The sequence below is a fragment of the Cynara cardunculus genome (genome assembly GCF_001531365.2).
Source record: "Cynara cardunculus var. scolymus isolate 2C chromosome LG 4, CcrdV1, whole genome shotgun sequence".
Taxonomy (NCBI): domain Eukaryota; kingdom Viridiplantae; phylum Streptophyta; class Magnoliopsida; order Asterales; family Asteraceae; genus Cynara; species Cynara cardunculus.
This window is the reverse complement of record NC_037531.1, coordinates 16,199,319-16,217,238: the sequence shown is the minus strand read 5'-3', so window position 1 is coordinate 16,217,238 and position 17,920 is coordinate 16,199,319. Positions and strand designations below refer to the sequence as shown.

The 17,920-nt window shown below is 30.1% G+C and overlaps 1 protein-coding gene across 1 annotated transcript; it reads right to left on the bottom strand.

The window, feature by feature from the left end:
- Positions 1-4,360: 4,360 nt before the first annotated feature.
- Positions 4,361-8,948, bottom strand: LOC112511133 (putative methylesterase 12, chloroplastic). Its single transcript, XM_025116594.1, has 6 exons — positions 8,808-8,948; positions 8,444-8,715; positions 5,535-5,774; positions 5,198-5,341; positions 4,996-5,130; positions 4,361-4,834 (listed from the first exon to the last, which is right to left on the bottom strand). The coding sequence occupies exons 2-6, from the start codon at positions 8,711-8,713 to the stop codon at positions 4,562-4,564; spliced, it is 1,062 nt and encodes a 353-aa protein (XP_024972362.1). The 5' UTR covers positions 8,714-8,715; positions 8,808-8,948; the 3' UTR covers positions 4,361-4,561.
- Positions 8,949-17,920: the final 8,972 nt, after the last annotated feature.

Genomic DNA, 17,920 nt, shown 5'->3' with positions numbered 1-17,920 from the left:
AAAAAAAATGAATTAAAAAATTACAAAAAAATGAGGAATTTTAAATAGTTAATTTGATATTAATATCGATATATTTTTATCAAAATTTTATGATATCTTCAAACTTACATTTTATTCAAAAATAAAAAATCATCGCTTTCTCAAAATCATATAAGACCATATTATAACATCGACTGAAATAAAAAATAAAATAAAATATTAAAATCAAGATGTATCTCGCTGCATTGTACGAGTATCTTTCTAATATATATATATGTAAATAAATAAATTTTTAATTAAAGGAAGGGATGAGATCTTAGAAGTCATGTCGTGTGGATTTGATTAGTTGTATCTAATGTGCATGAATCAACGTTGATAGTCAAATATGGAACCAGTCGAAAGAAAAAAAAAAGTCAAATGGTATGAAATTAGGCGTTGACTCTTAACCTTTCAATAACCATCACATGGAACATGATTAATGCAAAATATATATATATATATATATATATATATATATATATATATATGGGCCTATTCAAGGGAGAACTGAGTTGTTTGTGGTAACTGTGAGAACCAATATTAACCACAAATCAATAGATAAATTAGAAAATTTATAAATTTGGTAATTTTAAAWTAAAATCTTAATGCAAGGATATTTTTGGTATTTTAAAACTATCCTCTCTCATCTCTTCTCTCTCCGGCCACCGTTCTCCGGCCTCCGGCCACCGTCMTCCGGTGATACCACTATGATACCACTGTGATACCTAAAAATATTGACTCTGTTAAATAAATGATACATTGTGATACCTAATCATATATAAGATGCATAGTGATACCATTGTGTTACATCTTCGATCGACCACACAAACGATATCAATGTGATACCCAAGCACATATATGATGTATTGTGATACCATTGTAGTATCACCGGAGAACAGTGGCCGGCGGACGGTGGCCGGAGAGAGAAGAGAGGAGGGAGGAAAGTTGTAAAATACCAAAAATATCTTTGCATTAAAATTTTAATTCAAAATTGCCAAAATTATAAATTTCCTAATTTATCTATTGATTTGTGGTTAATATTAGTTCTCACAGTTACCACAAACTAATTAGTTTTCATTTGATTAGGCCCCTATATATATATATATATATATATATATATGTATGTATGTTGGGCAAAAAGGTCATATGAATGGTTTGAAATATGAATGATTGATTCCCACAATGGGAATGGGCTTTGGAGTTTTGAGAAGGTTGTGAAGGACTGCAGGGTGGATGTTTACAATATTAGGGGACGTTTACACTTTATCCAAATACTTACTTAATAAGTGCTTATTGATAAGAATTAATACTATAATTTATTTTGATGTATAAGATTTTAGTATATCAAAACATATATAATACAACAATTTACTATGTAAGCGTTTATTTAGGTAAAAATCGTCAACCTCACTTACCGAATAAGACTTTTCATCCTTCTCGTCGCTCTTATCCGATAAGATTATTGGTTCTTCTCATATTCATCCGATGAAAAAATTTATCCAATAAATACTTACCAAATAAGTGTTTAATAAACGATCGTAGTCTCGTAACCCATTATCCATACCCATTAAAATAATGGATAACGAAACTGATGATGAGTAGATGGTAAAAAAAAACTCTTTCCAAAGTACATATAATATTATTACACATCAGTTATTATATAAATAAAACATAGGTTCATAAGTATAGTAATTATTTTATATCTCATTTATTTTAATAAATATTGTTTTGTTATTTAAAATATAATTATAATGTATTATTTTAAGAACAACAATATGAACATTCGAAGACAAAACTTTCCATTGAAACTTATTTTCACGATCCCGTCTTTTTTTTTCCTTTAATCATCATGAACTTTTTTACTCGATGCTGATGCATATTGAAAAAAATTAAACTACACACCAAAAATACTAATACGTGATATCATTATAAATGAAAATATTAATATTTGGTTATATATAAATATTATACATATATATATATAGAGAGAGAGAGAGAGAAAGGGGGATCAAACGAGAATGCTAACTATTTAAGAGAATTGGATAGAATACGACCAAACCACATGCAAAATTGCATATGGTTTTACATTAATAGTCTAAAGAAGGTGTGCGGGTGACTTTGGTCACGACTTTAGGTCACGGGACGAAGTCATGTGAATCACATTTGATTTTGTACGTAATGTTAGTGTAAAATCACATTTGATTCGGTCGTTTTCGTATTCTCTTAAATATGTATTGTTTTCGTTTGAACATGATTCTCTCTCTCTCTCTCTCTCTCTCTCTCTCTCTCTCTATATATATATATATATATATATATATATCATGACTTGGGATCATATGAGACCAAGGGTTTTTCGTGAGATCCGTAAGACCAATTCTCAACCCTTGGATTAGATCTACAATTTAAACATTCATAATCACAAAATTGCCACCAGACTTCTCAATAATCACAAAATTGTCACCGTACAACATTAGAGCATTAACTTATGAAATTGATCAATGAACATAAATTGGTCTTATGGGTCTCACGAAAAACCTTTGGTTTCACGTGAACCCAACCCTATATATCATAATGGATAATGGTTAACGGGAAACCGTTTATCCGTACCCTACCCATTAAAATGTTGGGTAAGTAGATAAATGGATAAAGTTTTTTTTTCTCATATTTATATCCAACGGGTCGAAACATATCGGGTAATGAGTTTACCCTTATCCATCGCCTATTATAATTTAATTTTAAAATATACTAGTATAATTTTAATTAATGATAAAAACCTATTAATTATAAAATATAAACGGGATAGAAGGGTCTGTCCATATTTATTTTTACATTGCCCATATATGTCCTTTAATTTTAACGAACAAAACCGGGTCTGTCCATTTTCTCGGTAATGACTGTCCAAGCCCGTATTTATAGCGGGCCAGATGAATCGGGTCTAATGGGTCGTCCCGCCCATAAACAGCTCTAACCATAATGTAGTAACTCGTGTCATTGTATGCTCTTAAGTAGGTTCGTCCGTAAACATACAAGATTTCCACCAAAGTTTGTAAAGAGTACAAGCATATCATTTAGCTATAAAAAAGTCAAACTAAGTACTCAATTTAGATAAGACGGTCAATTTTTCTGAAAACTAAATATAATTAATATAAATGTATTTTTAGCGGCCGGTTCGATTCAGACCGCTCAAAAAGCATGTTCAGACCTTAGATTAAACCAAATTGAACGGTTTATCTATTTTTCAGACCGGAAACTCGATGTATCTTTTTTTGTTTTAAGATAACAGTGAAAAAATTCTCAATTTTACATTAACAACAAATCGAACCATCTAGAGAAAGAAAGCAAGGAAGATCTGAGTGGACCGTCTGATAAAAACCTATAAATAAATAAATAAACAAATTTCTATCGAGGTGGTGTCGGGACAACTGAGTCAAACCATCGAGACAAAGAAAGTACGGAAGTACAAGTGGGTCACCTTATAAATCTACGTAGGCTTGACCATCAATGGGGGTTGGTTTCACGTGAGACCATTTTTTAACTTGAAAGTTGACAGTAAAACACTATGAAGCTAAAAAAAAGTTGAATCTTCACAGCAAAAACCTTCACAGTGTTTTGCTGTGAAGTTTCAAGAGTAAAAAAATGGTCTCACGGGTCTCAAGAAAACAAGTTGGATTCACATGAGACCAACTTGTTTTCGTGAGACCCATGAGATCACTTTTTTACATTTGAAATTTCACAGCAAAATGCTATGAAGCTAAAAAAAAGCCGAATCTTCACAGCAAAAATACTGTGATTGTTACCTTCACAACGTTTTGCTGTAAAGTTTCAAGTGTAAAAAACTGTCTCACGGGCCTCATGAAAATAGGTTGGTCTCACGTGATCCAAGTATATATATATATATATATATAATATGATGGAGGATATATATATATATATATTTTGAACTCATACCATGTATGTATATAGTATCATACGGGTGTATCATGAACATATATGAACTCGTACACCATGTATGTATATAATACGACGTCGGTTGTATCATGCACATATATACCTCATATAACATGGAGAGTATATCATGGACATATATGAACTCATACCATGTATGTATCAACTATGATGCAGGGTGCATCATGTACATATATGAACTCAAATACCATGTATGCATACAATAAGATGTCAGGTGTACCATGCACATATATACCTCATATAATATGATGAAGGGTATATCATGTCATATATCACATACCATGTATGTATATAGTATGATGTCGGATGTATCATGTACATATATGAACTCGTATACCATGTATGTATATAATATGATGGTAGGATATATCATGTACATGTGTAAACTTGTACCATATGTATTAAATGGAGTGTGAAAAGAGATGCTATATCAATGTTCTTTTTTCACTGCAACTATGAACATATATAACAACTTATGCTCTCTAAACATTTCAGAATAATATGAAAAATATAAATTATATAGAAACAAAATGTCTCTGATTCTATCGTTCCCGACACTTACACGTAAACCGTGTTGCTATGCGATTTGCGCAATCTCGAGCAAAATTTTGTGCAGTGATTGCGGTTTGGAGAAGAAAGGGCAATGATCGCTACCTTTAATCTTGAAAACGCCTTCGGGTGGATTTTCCCTCACGAGCTTTTCTTGGATGTCGGGTGAGAGCGCGTGATCGTCGAGCGTTTGAATGTAGAACCTACGCCCGGTTCCGTATTTTTCTTTCGATAGTGAGAGTGTTTGCATTATGGGTCCGAGTGGGATGGGTCTCACTGAAACCATAGCCAGAGCGATATCCTGAAATCAGTCAACCACGGATGTCATGAGAAAAGTCAACGACGATATGAATCTACGATGCTGACATGGAAGCACATTTACGTTAAATCGGATCTTACATGATGTAATTCCTACAGTGATTAAAACTTGTGCAGAGATAACGGCCGGGGGTCAAAAGTTACCTTCGTAGGAGACTGATTGAAATATAATCCGCGCATCTGTTGCTTCTCGAACATGAATCCAGTCGGAGGATTGTCTTTACCATTTCCGTATATTAAGAACTTGGATTCCTTCATAAATAGTTCTGCAGACCCGAGCTGGGAAAAGGGTCTTTATATGAGAACGCGACCAAAACGAAATGAATTATGTGCATAAATTGCATACCTCCTCAGCAAACACGTCAAACGGCTTCTGTCCATCGGATACCATTGTGCCGCATAAAAAGATGGCTTTCGAGATCTTCTGTTGGAAATGCTCCAACGCATACGATACGCAAGCACCTCCAATACTGTGTCCGACTAAAATTACCTACACAAATTCATACATAAAAAAAATACAATATGAAAGATCATAAGGATAAACCAAACAAGCCCAATATATCTGATCTGGAGGTGGGGTCGGGGTGGGATGTACACAGAACTGACCTCTGCCCAAAAGAGTAGAGCAGTTGTTTCCATGAAGACGGTAAAGATAAACAAATATCCCAAATGTAATATGTTACCTTATCATCTTCTGGTAGGTTTTGCAAATAATCGATCAGCGGTTTTGAGTATTCCTCCAGTGAAGTAACGTTATTTGTGTCCTTCAAATCAATGCCGGATCCCGTAAGATCAAAGGCTGTAGGAAGCATTCCCGACTCCTCTAACAGAGCGATAGTCTTGTACCAGCACCATGCTCCAAATCCTTCTCCGTGTATCAAAACAACTTTCTTGGTTTCAAGATTTTCCAAAAACTCCGGTGACTGAATATCAAGATTTTTTAAAAGATTGTGTCAGAGAGCGGAAGTATAACAAATTCGATAACGCCCTAAACATTAACCGTTATTTTCATGATGGCTACTTAAATAATACCTCTGAGACGGTAACCTTAACCTTATTGGTTTCTTTAAGGATCGTAAATATTTTGAGAACTTGGAAACCAATTATTCATGATGAATGCAGAATGATGCACTGAATATTCATGTTAAAATTTACTCATAAATAAAAAAATGCATGATATTCATGATTATTTCAGGTTATTCATCATGAATAAGATACATAGAATAGTTGGTTCACAGGTTCTCAAAATATCCATGGTTCTCCTTTGAACTTTCTCGCATTGATAGATGTTAGTAACAAGAAATATAGCTACCGATAGTGATAGCACCGGTCACCAGAAATTAAAAGAAATCAGCAAACTCATGACCTCAATGCTATTATAAGGCTTGAACGAAAGCCTAGACAAGAAGCTTCTTTTCATCTGACATCTAATCATATCATGAATTGGAATCTACAAAACTAAGGGGACGTTTCCCAAATGATACCCGGTCAGGGCTTACCGGTAGGAGTCAACACTATAATCTATTTGACCAGGTAAGAGGTGTAGTATATAAAAAAGGTATCGTATGCAACAATTTTACCTGGTAAAAGCTTACCCGGGTAAGAGTCGTCACTCTCATTTACCGGGTAAGACTCTCCATCCTTAACATTGATCTTACCGGGTAAGATTTTCGGCCTTTGCCATGTTCATCAGGTAAGGAAAATTACTCGGTAAGCGTTTAGTAAACGGCCCCCAAGACTCACAAGGGGCTAGAAAACGCTTTAAACGCTTAGTGACGGATTTCAAGATTTTGCATTTAAGTGTTGTATATACAAAAGAGGTCCATCATTTTGCTGGACAATCCTCTTCACCCATTACAAATGCTGAGATGGTTCAAGCAGGGACATGGAAGAACATGAGAATACAACAATACATATATTTCATGTTCATGTATGCCTTCCAGAAAGAAATAAAACTACAAAGCAAGTTTTTGACATGTAAGAATATGTGGAACCCAATTAGATTACCCTCCAAAAGAGCTCTTAAAGAGAGAAGGAAGGTCCCAACATGTATCAAGAAAAAACAGTCCAACTCCAACACACCCTCTCCAATGGAGGCTAAACAAACACATATTATCCCAGGGTGTCGAGAGGGGCTAGGCGGGCAAAATTGTTGAATCCCTAGAGTGGTACACCTTCCATTAAGTCCTGTTATGGATAAAGTTGTCCGTGTGAATTAATCTGTCTGTATAGATTGGGAAGGTTTTTGTTTGGGAGAAGGTTTTTTCATAGATAGGAGCGTGATTTGTAATTGGGATGAGCATGTTTGGAAAAAACTTAGCCTTTTGCATAAAGCTCCCCCACTAGAAGCTTACTGAATAAGCCACTTTCTATATCATTAAACCACTGCCGAACAGTTGGTAGTCATGTATAATTGACCGAACAAGGGTTTGTTTACCAAATTTTTTATTAAGTCCTGTATGGATAAATTTGTCTGTCCGAATAAATTTGTCTGTCTGGATAATGGGTGTTGTTATTTACATTTTTTTATCTGAACCAACTGTCAAAATAACATAAATGACTGATTTACCCCCCAATATTAATTATTTGAACATCCAAACAAAAAATCATAAAGAGGCCGAAGATGGGTGTCACATATGAGAAGGAGACGGTGCTTTAAATAAGGGGTATGAGTGTCATTTTTGTGGCTGAATGGGGACAACGCACCATTTCTATCTGTGTGAATAAGCCGTAAGTAAACAACCCAAATGAGCTGTGTGAATAAGGCAGATAGACCAATAAGCCTAATTAAGCCGCAAGTAAACAGCCCCTAAGTGTGAGTTCCATAAAGGTTGCTAACAAACAGGCCCCAATCGAGTCTGAGGAGTAACCTTATTTTGGCTTAACCCACCCTCCTCCATCAACAACAACTAGCCTATGCTTTTCAACCTAAACTTAGACCCCCCAACTCACCCTACCCAGACAACTATGTTATGTTTCCTATCATGACACAGAACAAAAATAGAAAGCTCAAAACCATCAAGCAGAGCCCCATACTTCCAAATCACACAAGTTAACACCAGCCAAGATTCAATGAAGTCATAATAACAAAGTCTAACTGGAAATACAACTATGTGATCATTTATCTCCAATTTCACTCCACTTCTCAATGCATCACAGCTTTCACCATTATCTTGAAAAGAAAGTCAATCCAAGTTTCCCTTTATTTTTCAACATTTTAGTTTCATTTTCAGAGAAACCAAGTGTTTTAGAGACTCAAAGACTTAGCAACAAAGCTCCAAATGAGCCTATGAGCTGATTCAAAGGCAACCCACCACAAAAAGGTTGGACTAAACAACAGAAATGCATAGACAAAAGAAGAAAAAGCAAGCATCCCAAAATAGTCAACGCTACAAGGGCTGTATGATTATCAGCATACTACTCAAGAAAACCCTCCTTTTTAGACTATCGAATCCTTGAAACGAATCAAAATAATGTCAATCCCACTTTTTCCCTCACACCTTTTCACCAAATTTAACATATTAAATAGGTAAATTTAAAGTAAACCCACCAAATAAAGAGAAAAAGAGCATTTAGAAATTAATAAACTGACCTGTTTTTGCTGTTTGGGGTTGGTCAAAGTTGGATCCGAGATGGGATTGCTGCGGCGGCGAGAACTGGTGGATCCAATCCGCCTAGACATGGAACCTTCGAATCTCTGAGACGATTGATGGTGTTGAATTGCAAGAGATAGAGCTTGCATGTGCAGTAACTCTTCATCCGATTGCAATTTCCTCTGTGATCGATTACCACCACCGAATCGTCTGCTACTCTTAGACCCATTATGATTACTCTTGGTCTTGCAGCTGAATCGATTACCCATTTCTAAAAACACGATTGCAGATTGAAATTAGAGGGAATTGAAGATGTGGGTTGAGTATAAAACGAAGGTAGAAGAGGTGGAATTCATGTATTACCTGTATAGCTGAGTGTGTTGTCTTTAGGGTGCACAAAGACAGAGAAGGAGAGAGGGATTAGGTGAGACTTTAAATGGGATAATAATCAGAAAGAGGCCCACGCAAGGAGCTGAATTTGCGACCCAATTAATGGTTGTATTTCACAGTTTCTTCTGAAATTGAGTTCTTGTGGGGGCAGCCCCTCTCTCTCTCTTGAAAAAGTGTTCCGCCGAAAAGGAGAATCTGATCGGCATCGCAGCTTCATCACCACATGCTACGTAACGAGGGGTGTTTAGGATTTTGCAAATTATCTGATAACTTAATTGATAAATAAATATGTTTGATAAAAATATAAAATGATAAAAGAAATGCATTTTAAAAAATTAATTATTTATAATATTTTAAAATATAATTAAAATAAATTTTTAATAATATAATTATTAATATATATTATATTATAAAATATTTGACAAAAAAAATTATTATAAAAAACTATTTTTTATATATGAAGTACTGTTTATTGATGCATATTACTTAAAATTTAAGATTATAAGTAAATAATATTGAAGTTGAAGTTATATGTTTGAATTTGTGTAACTAACTGTAGATAAACATAACCAAATACTGAATAAACATTTTATTTTAAATATGAAAAATCTAAAATGTAATTAAGATAGTCACTATGTTCTAACATAACATTTAATTAATTTTTATAAAAAATATTATTAACTCATAAATAAATTATTTCGTTATTTAACCTAAATAAATTATAATAAAAAAATTGAATTAAATAAATTATACAATAAAACAAGAACTTTTCAAATAATTATTTTGATACTAATATCGATATATTTTTTTAAATTATAAGATATCTTCAATTTTATATGTTATTAAAAAATAAAAACATTATCGTTTTTCCCAAAACCACATAAAACCGTATTATAACATCGACATAGGACAAAATAAAACGAAACATTAAAATCGAGATGTATTTCGCTTCATTGCACGAGTACCATTCTAGTTAATACAAATAAGATAACAAAAAATTATAAAATATAATATGTTAATTATTACATATTATAATATTTGAATTTATTTAAACAAATTTTAAGAAAAAAACTATTATTTAAATAAAAACTCATTGTTTCACCTTCACATATGTACGAAAATATGACATAGGACATAACTTTTTTATTTCACCAAAATAAGTAGAACAAGATGGGACATAACTAAAAATCATAAATGCATTCTCATATTATATAACTATACTATGATATTTGGTTTAATGCTCACCACCGTCCATCGTTGTCGCTACCACCCTCGTCGGCGGCCACCAACGGTCACCGCTCACCCTCCACAACTACCACATCCACCATCTCCACATCCTCTGCAACCATCATCAACCACAGCCCACCACCATCCATTATCGTCACCACCTCCACCACCGCATACTATCTACCACTGTCCATTACCACTTCTATCATATCATAACCATATCATAAAAATAAGAATCTCAATAAAACTCTATAATTGACGTAGTCAAATGATTTATAATACAGTATAGAAATAGATTAACAGTAAATAATGGATAGTAATATATTCTGTTTATTTAAGAATAAATATATAAATTTATTTATGTAAAAACTATATTAATTAAAACAAAATTAAAAAACCTTGTGTGAAATTAAAGCTACAAGAAACAAAATTAATAAAAATATATTTATAATTATTAATTTATATTTTTTTATCAGTTTTAATTTTATGTTTTTTCTTTGATTTAATAAAATAAAATATAATGTTAAATAACCAATAATAAAATAAAAATGCAAGAGTCGATGCAAAAATCTGAATTCTTGTTCAAGCGTATAAACCGTTATAAAATTATGTGATAAGACAAAAACCTTTATCTTACAATGGAGATTCATATACTAACATCGAACGAACACAAACAGATGTTTGTTCATGTTCGTTCGTTTAACTTAACCGAACAAACGAACGATAGACGAACGAAAATCTTTATGTTCATGTCCGTTCGTTTATAAACCAGGTGTGTCCATGTTCGTTAATTAACATGCTAAACGAACGTAAACGAACTAACATAAACGAACGGGCTAAACGAACATGAACGATGAAAAAGTAAAAATTTCAAATAAGCAAAACGATGATAAAATTTAAAACTAAATAAATTCTAAAAAGTTAAAACTTAAATAAATATTATTTGAATTCAAACTAAATAAATAAAAAATTATATATTAAATTTAATATATAAACGAACCTAAATGAATGAACGTTTACAAACATAAATGAACAAACGAGACTCTTGTTCATGTTCGTTCGTTTAACTAAACGAACAAAAAAATGTGTTCATATTCATTCATTTATTAAATAAACGAACTTCCCGCCGAACATTTCGTGAACCTTCGATTCATTTACAGCCCTAATAACAAGGGTTGAAATTCATATGGGGTTGTTATTTAAGTTATTATCTTATGTTAAACATTTCTTTAATCAAAGCTATAAATTATAGGATCTGATGGCACCTACTAAACATTTAAGCTCGATCATTGACTCTAATGATTTGCCAAGAAAAGTCAACAAGACTCTAATCTAGGAACAATGAAAGACTACTGGTAGGTGTCATATTTATATCACATAAATGCCAAACGTTACATTTTGGGATTCAAAGCTTTGAAATTTTTCAGTTGGATTTGGGAAAGACGTGCAGTTTCAACAGATTCTTTAAAATAGAGAAAAATAAGGCTTTTGCTTCACATATTCTCTTTACTGTTCTCTAAAATGGCAAATTGTATGAAAAAGTAATGTACTTTAACTTGATTCATATTTTGGATAACGTACTTTCAAAACTTCCATTTTGATACCTAAGATGTAAAGATTTAAACGTTTAAGTACTCGGGTAATCGATTGAAACATTAACCGGTTATCATATTGATGTGTCGAGTGATGTGGTATCAAACTCAGTATTATTTGTTGACGTGGTTAGTGACATGATTTTTTTTTAATCTAAAATTAGTTTTCAACCGGTTACTCGGGTACTTAAATGTTTAAAGTTACATTTTAGGTATTAAAATGGAAGTTTTAAAGTACGTTACTCAAAATAGGAATCAAGTTAAAGTACGTTACTTTTTCATGCAATTTGCCCTTCTCTGAAATATAAAAAACTAGATAAAACTTAAAGTTTAGAGAACTTTCTAGAACTTAATATGTGGAGTGTGAAATTAAACTTTTATTCGGTCCAACCAATGAGATTGAATATTATTATTTTATATAAATTATTTTTAAAAAGTGTATCTGGATAATCAATTTATAGACTATTTTGAAATATAATAGATGTTGAAATGTTCGAAATAGATTTGTTAGAGTTAGAGCATCTCCAACAGCTTTTCTAAAACAGAAAATGAGTTCTTGTTCTCTAAAACGCTCTACCAGTGTTTCTATCTTGTTCTGTAAAATAGTGAATCATGGAGAAATATCTAAATATAGAGAACTCTCTAAAACCTGACGTTGGGAGAGAATTGATAATTTTATTTAATTCCACCAATGAAATTGAGTTGTTATATATATTATATTATAAAGCATTTGATAAAAACTCTTAAAGACTGATTTTTATGCATGAAGTACAGTTTATTGATGCATATACTTAAAATCCAAGATTACAAGTAATTTTGCATAAGTACAACTTATTAAAGCTCCATTTTTAAACTAATGTAACTAACCGCAGATAAAAATAATCAAATACAGAATAAATATTCATTTTAAATATATAAATCTAATATATAATTAAGATAATCATTGAGTTCTAACAGAATATTTAATTATTATATATATAAAAATTTATAGTATTAAATCAAAAATAAATTACTTTGTTATTAAATCTAAATTAAATTATAATAAAAAACTGAATTAAAGAAGTTACAACAAAAAAAAAAACGAGAACTATTAAATAGTTAATTTGATACTCATATCGATTTATTTTTTTCAAAATTTTATGTTGTCTTTAAATTTATATTTCAGTCAAAAATAAAAACATTATCGCTTTCTCAAAACCACATAAAATTATATTATATCGATAAAGACAAAGAATAAAAATTAAACATTAAAATCGAGATTTATCTCACTGCATTGCGCGAGTACACTTTCTAGTTTTTTTTTTATAAAATTTTAAAAAATGTATTGCGATGATAAATTAGAGAATATTATAATAAATATAATTTATGTAATCTTTAAAACAGAAAATCTGTTAAAATTGGATGTAATTCTTTTTAGAAATTTCATGTTTTGGTTATTTATTTTAGAAAAACTATTGAAGATGCTCTTAGTAATTTTTTTTTAGAATTTTTGATTTTTAATTCTCTATTTAAAAAAATTATGGCGAATATGTTGAAGATGCTCTAATATGTTAAAAGCATCTCCAATCCACCACTATAATATTAGAATACTAAAAGGATACTCGTACAATCCAACCAGATTCATCTCGATTTTAATGTTTTTTTTTTTTTTTTCTCTATTGATGTTATAATACGATTTTACGTGGCTTTGAAAAAACAATAATATTTTAATTTTTGAATAAAAATTTGAAAAAAATATATATCGATATTAATTCAGCCTTTTATTATAATTTAATTTAAGTTTAATAACGGAGTAATTTACTTCTGATTTAATACTATAATTTTTCATAAAAATAATAAATAAGTATTTTGTTATAATTCAATGATTATCTTAATTATATTTTATATTTTTTATATTTAAAATAAAATATTTGTCTTATATTTGATTAGTTAGTTACATAAATTCAAATATGAAGTTTTAATAAGTTGTACTTACACATAAATCTATTTCTAATCTTGAATTTTAAGTAATATGTATCAATAAACAATATTTTATACATAAAAAAAAGTTTTTAAAAGTTTTTGTCAAATACTTTATAATATAATATAGACAAGCTTTTTCTCCTCCAATCAAACACTAAGGGTTGTTTGTTTACCTCTTAATAGTTCCATTAAGAGACAAATTCTGAATCGTTAAAAAGTGAACTTTGTTTAGCAAAAAAAAAGTTTGCTTCTTAATGGTTCTAAAACCCTCTGAATGATTTTGTATTTTGGGTCTCCCTTAACCATTCAGCACTATAATTTCATTGTAAACAATTACTATACAATTATATTTCATTTTGCACTATATCATGGGAGTCTCTTAATCATTCTGCACCAAACCATTTAACAATTGTCAAACAACCTCTAACACAAAAAATATGGAGGCTGAAACATTGACCTCTATATTATTCACACTATTGTCATATTATGTTTTTTTAAACTACAAAGACAAAAATCATAACCTACTCTTTATATTAAGCTTATAATTTATTTATTTTATGTTTTCAATTAAAAATTGTATTTAAATAATTTAAATTTTATTAATTAAAAAACTTAACACTTTAGTTTTACTATAATGGTATTCATACAATGCAGCGAGATACATTTCAATTTTAATGTTTTATTTTTTTTTATCTCAGTCGATGTTATAATACGGTTTGATGTGGTTTTGAGAAAGCGATAATGTTTTTATTTTTGAATAAAATATAAATATAAAAATATATCTTAAAAAATTGAAATAACAATTATTTTTTTTTTCCTTTTTTGTGTATTTCTTTAATTCAATTTTTTATTTTTGGTTTAATAATATAAATTTTTATAAAGATAATAATTAAGTATTTTGTTAGAACTCAATAATTATCCTACTTATATTTTAGATCTTTTATATTTAATATGAGATGTTTATTCTCTATTCGATTGTGTTTATCTGCAGTTAGTTACAAAACTTCAAAAGCTTTAATAAGTTGTATTTACGCATAACTTACTTGTAATCTTGAAAATTAAGTAAATAAGCATTATATAGCAGTACATAATGCTTAAAAAGTTGTTTTCAAAAGACAGTGTCAAATGCTTTATAATATGGTATAGATAAATATTTCTCAAAAAACTAAAATAATAAAATCTGCCAACATAATAAAAGGTATCATCGATAAACCGTCGTAATTTATTATTGTTTCGACGGTTTTTTTTCTAATAACTTTTTTAAAATAAATAAAATAAAATAGTTACCAATCAAGCTTTTAGAACATTTAAAACAGCTTTTTTATATTTTTTTAAAATAAAGAATCAAAAATTAAAATCTCTAAATTAAATTACAATCAACTCCAACATGTATTTTATTTTAGAGTTTTTATCATTAATTATATTATTTAAATATTTTATAATATATAAAATGATATCAATTAAACTTATTTCTCTTTTTTCTATTTGTATTTTTAGAGAAATTCTTTATATTTAGAGTTTTTTTTTCATATTTTTTCATTTTTTAAAAATGAGATAGGAAACTTGTTGGAGTATTATATGGAAAAAAAAATTAATTTTCTTTATTATATATAAGATGTTGAAGATGCTCTTAGGTGATGTTTGTTTTTTAAGAGATGTTGAAGTCTGGTTTCACTTCTGATTTATAAGAAATGGTTCAGAAGTATGAAATTTGGATCAGTAAGATTGTTTGTTTTTACGTCTGAATCCTGAAATTTGAATCGGTCAAACTAAATGAAAAATATAAAAGATGAATAATTTTTTACAAAAATATAAAACATAAATAGTTTTTGCTAACAAGTCTCTTCCAGACCCCAAAATATGAACCATTTGATAGAGGGCGGTATTAAGAGATATGTTTATCACTTAAAATTTCATATAACATTTAGGGATTGTTTGTTTACTTCTTAATAGTTCTATTAAGAGGTAACTCTTGTTTGGCAAAAAAAAAGTCTGTCTCTTAATGGTTCTAATACTCTCTGAATGATTTTGTATCATGAGTCTTTCTTAACCATTCAACGCCCTAATTTCATTGTAAACAATTACCAAACAATTATATTTTATTTTGCATTATACCATGATAGTCTCTTAATCATTCTAACCACTTAATCATTCTGCACCAAATCATTCAGCAACTGCCAAACAGCCCCTTAAAGCTTTTAAGCTCTTATTCTATAAATAAAACAAACGCTATTAATATCTAAACGTCCGAACAAATTAAACTTTAAATATATTAAGAAGTAATTTTGAAAAAACTAACGTCTCTTAATTTATAAACCAACAGCCTTGAAAAAAAGTGTCCAATAAAGAGCGGGGAATCTAGATGCGTTGTTCAAAAGACAAAACAAAAATAAAATACAATAAAATAAAGATTCGTTATCTTCATCTAATAATTAACTTCTCTCTCTATTATACTATATTTCATGCTTTCCACAAATATATTTTATATATAATTGGTTTATATATATATATATATATATATATATATATATATATATATAGACTTGGGATCATGTGAGATTAATGGTTTTTCGTAAGACTAATTCTTAATCTTCGGATTAGATTTACAATCGTCAGATCTGAACATTCATAAATGTCATGAGACTTCTCAATAATTACAAAATTGTCACATTGCAACTTTAGACCATTAGATCAGTAGCTTATAAAGTTGATCAATGAACATAAATTGGTCTTACGGGTCTCATGAAAAACCTTTGATCTCACGTGAACCCAACCCTATATATATATATATATATATATATATATATATATATGTGTGTGTGTACAACCCTTTACATTTGTATAACCAATACAACTTAATCTCAACCGTCCATTTAATTTGATGGATATGTGATTTCATAAATATTTTGATTGTTTTCTAATATAAAGTATAGATCATAACTAATGAACTCTAGTCATCTTCCATAAATATTCAAATCATGATAAATGAATTCTCATCATTTCCATAAATATCTCAATTGACTGAGTTGCATTGGTTGTACAAATTGACATGGTTCCATTTGAAATATACCCTGTATATATATACACACACACATGTAGATTTAGGATTATATGAGACTCGGCTTGTTTTCATGAGACTATATTTTATCACTTGAAACTTTACAGTAAAACATTGTGAAGGTAACTTTCACAGTGTTTTTCACAGTGAATGTTTGAAGTTTTTTTTACCTTCACAATGTTTTGCTGTGAAGTTTCAAATATAAAAATGTAGTCTCACGAAAACAGGTTGGTCTCGTGTCAACCAAATCCTATGTGTGTGTGTGTGTATAATCATATAACTTTTATAAAATTGAATATCAAGTCAGGGTGGGTCCCGATGAGAAGACTTAATGTGAGAAGCATAAGAATGAGATGAGATGCACCGAGATAAGATGCATTAGATCAATTGAATATCTCCACCATTGGATGCATATTAGAATGAGATGCACCGAGATAAGATGCATCAGATCAATTCGCATATCAAACGCTATTCATTAGTGGATTTGAGATTAAAGGTGATCAAATGTCCAGATCTCTTCTTACGTTTCTCACATTAACTCTCATTCTCACACGGTTCTTTGTCTGTCTATCAAGTCATTTGTCATGTAATTATACGCTTCCATTTAGGTCGTTAGAGTATTTCCAATATGTAAAAAATACTTGTTTAACGCTTAGTAGGTAAAAAATACTCACAATCAATTAATTTTTCACAGCCAAAAATGTTATCTAACATGGTAAAAGATGGTGGCGGCCCTTGCTGGTAAGCGCTTGCGCGACAAACATTTGGTAAACGACTTCTTAATCTTTGTTTTCAATTTCACACACGTGGTCGTATTTGTTTTAGAATTTGGATCATTGATTGAACTGAAACAAGCAAAGCTTGTCAACAAATATTTTTGGCAAAAACATATCTCTTTTCATCTGAATATAACACGTTTCAGTTCGAACTGAAGATAAAGGAATTTTTCATTCGCCTTAGATTTTGCTTGGATGATCCACAGATTAAGCTCACGGACTGACAAATTCGAAAGCAGTTAGTAATCTTTCATAAATTATAATTAGTATGTCCAGTTATATTTATTCAAATTTAACATCCTGCCACATAAGACAGGCACACAACTAGTTAATAAATAAAAATAAAAATTAATCATTACTAATATTAATAAATATTAATCAACAGTAATTAATAATAGTTAAGAATTATTAAATACATTCTACATTAATTTTAATTATTTATAATTATTATTAATCATATCAGTTATTTTT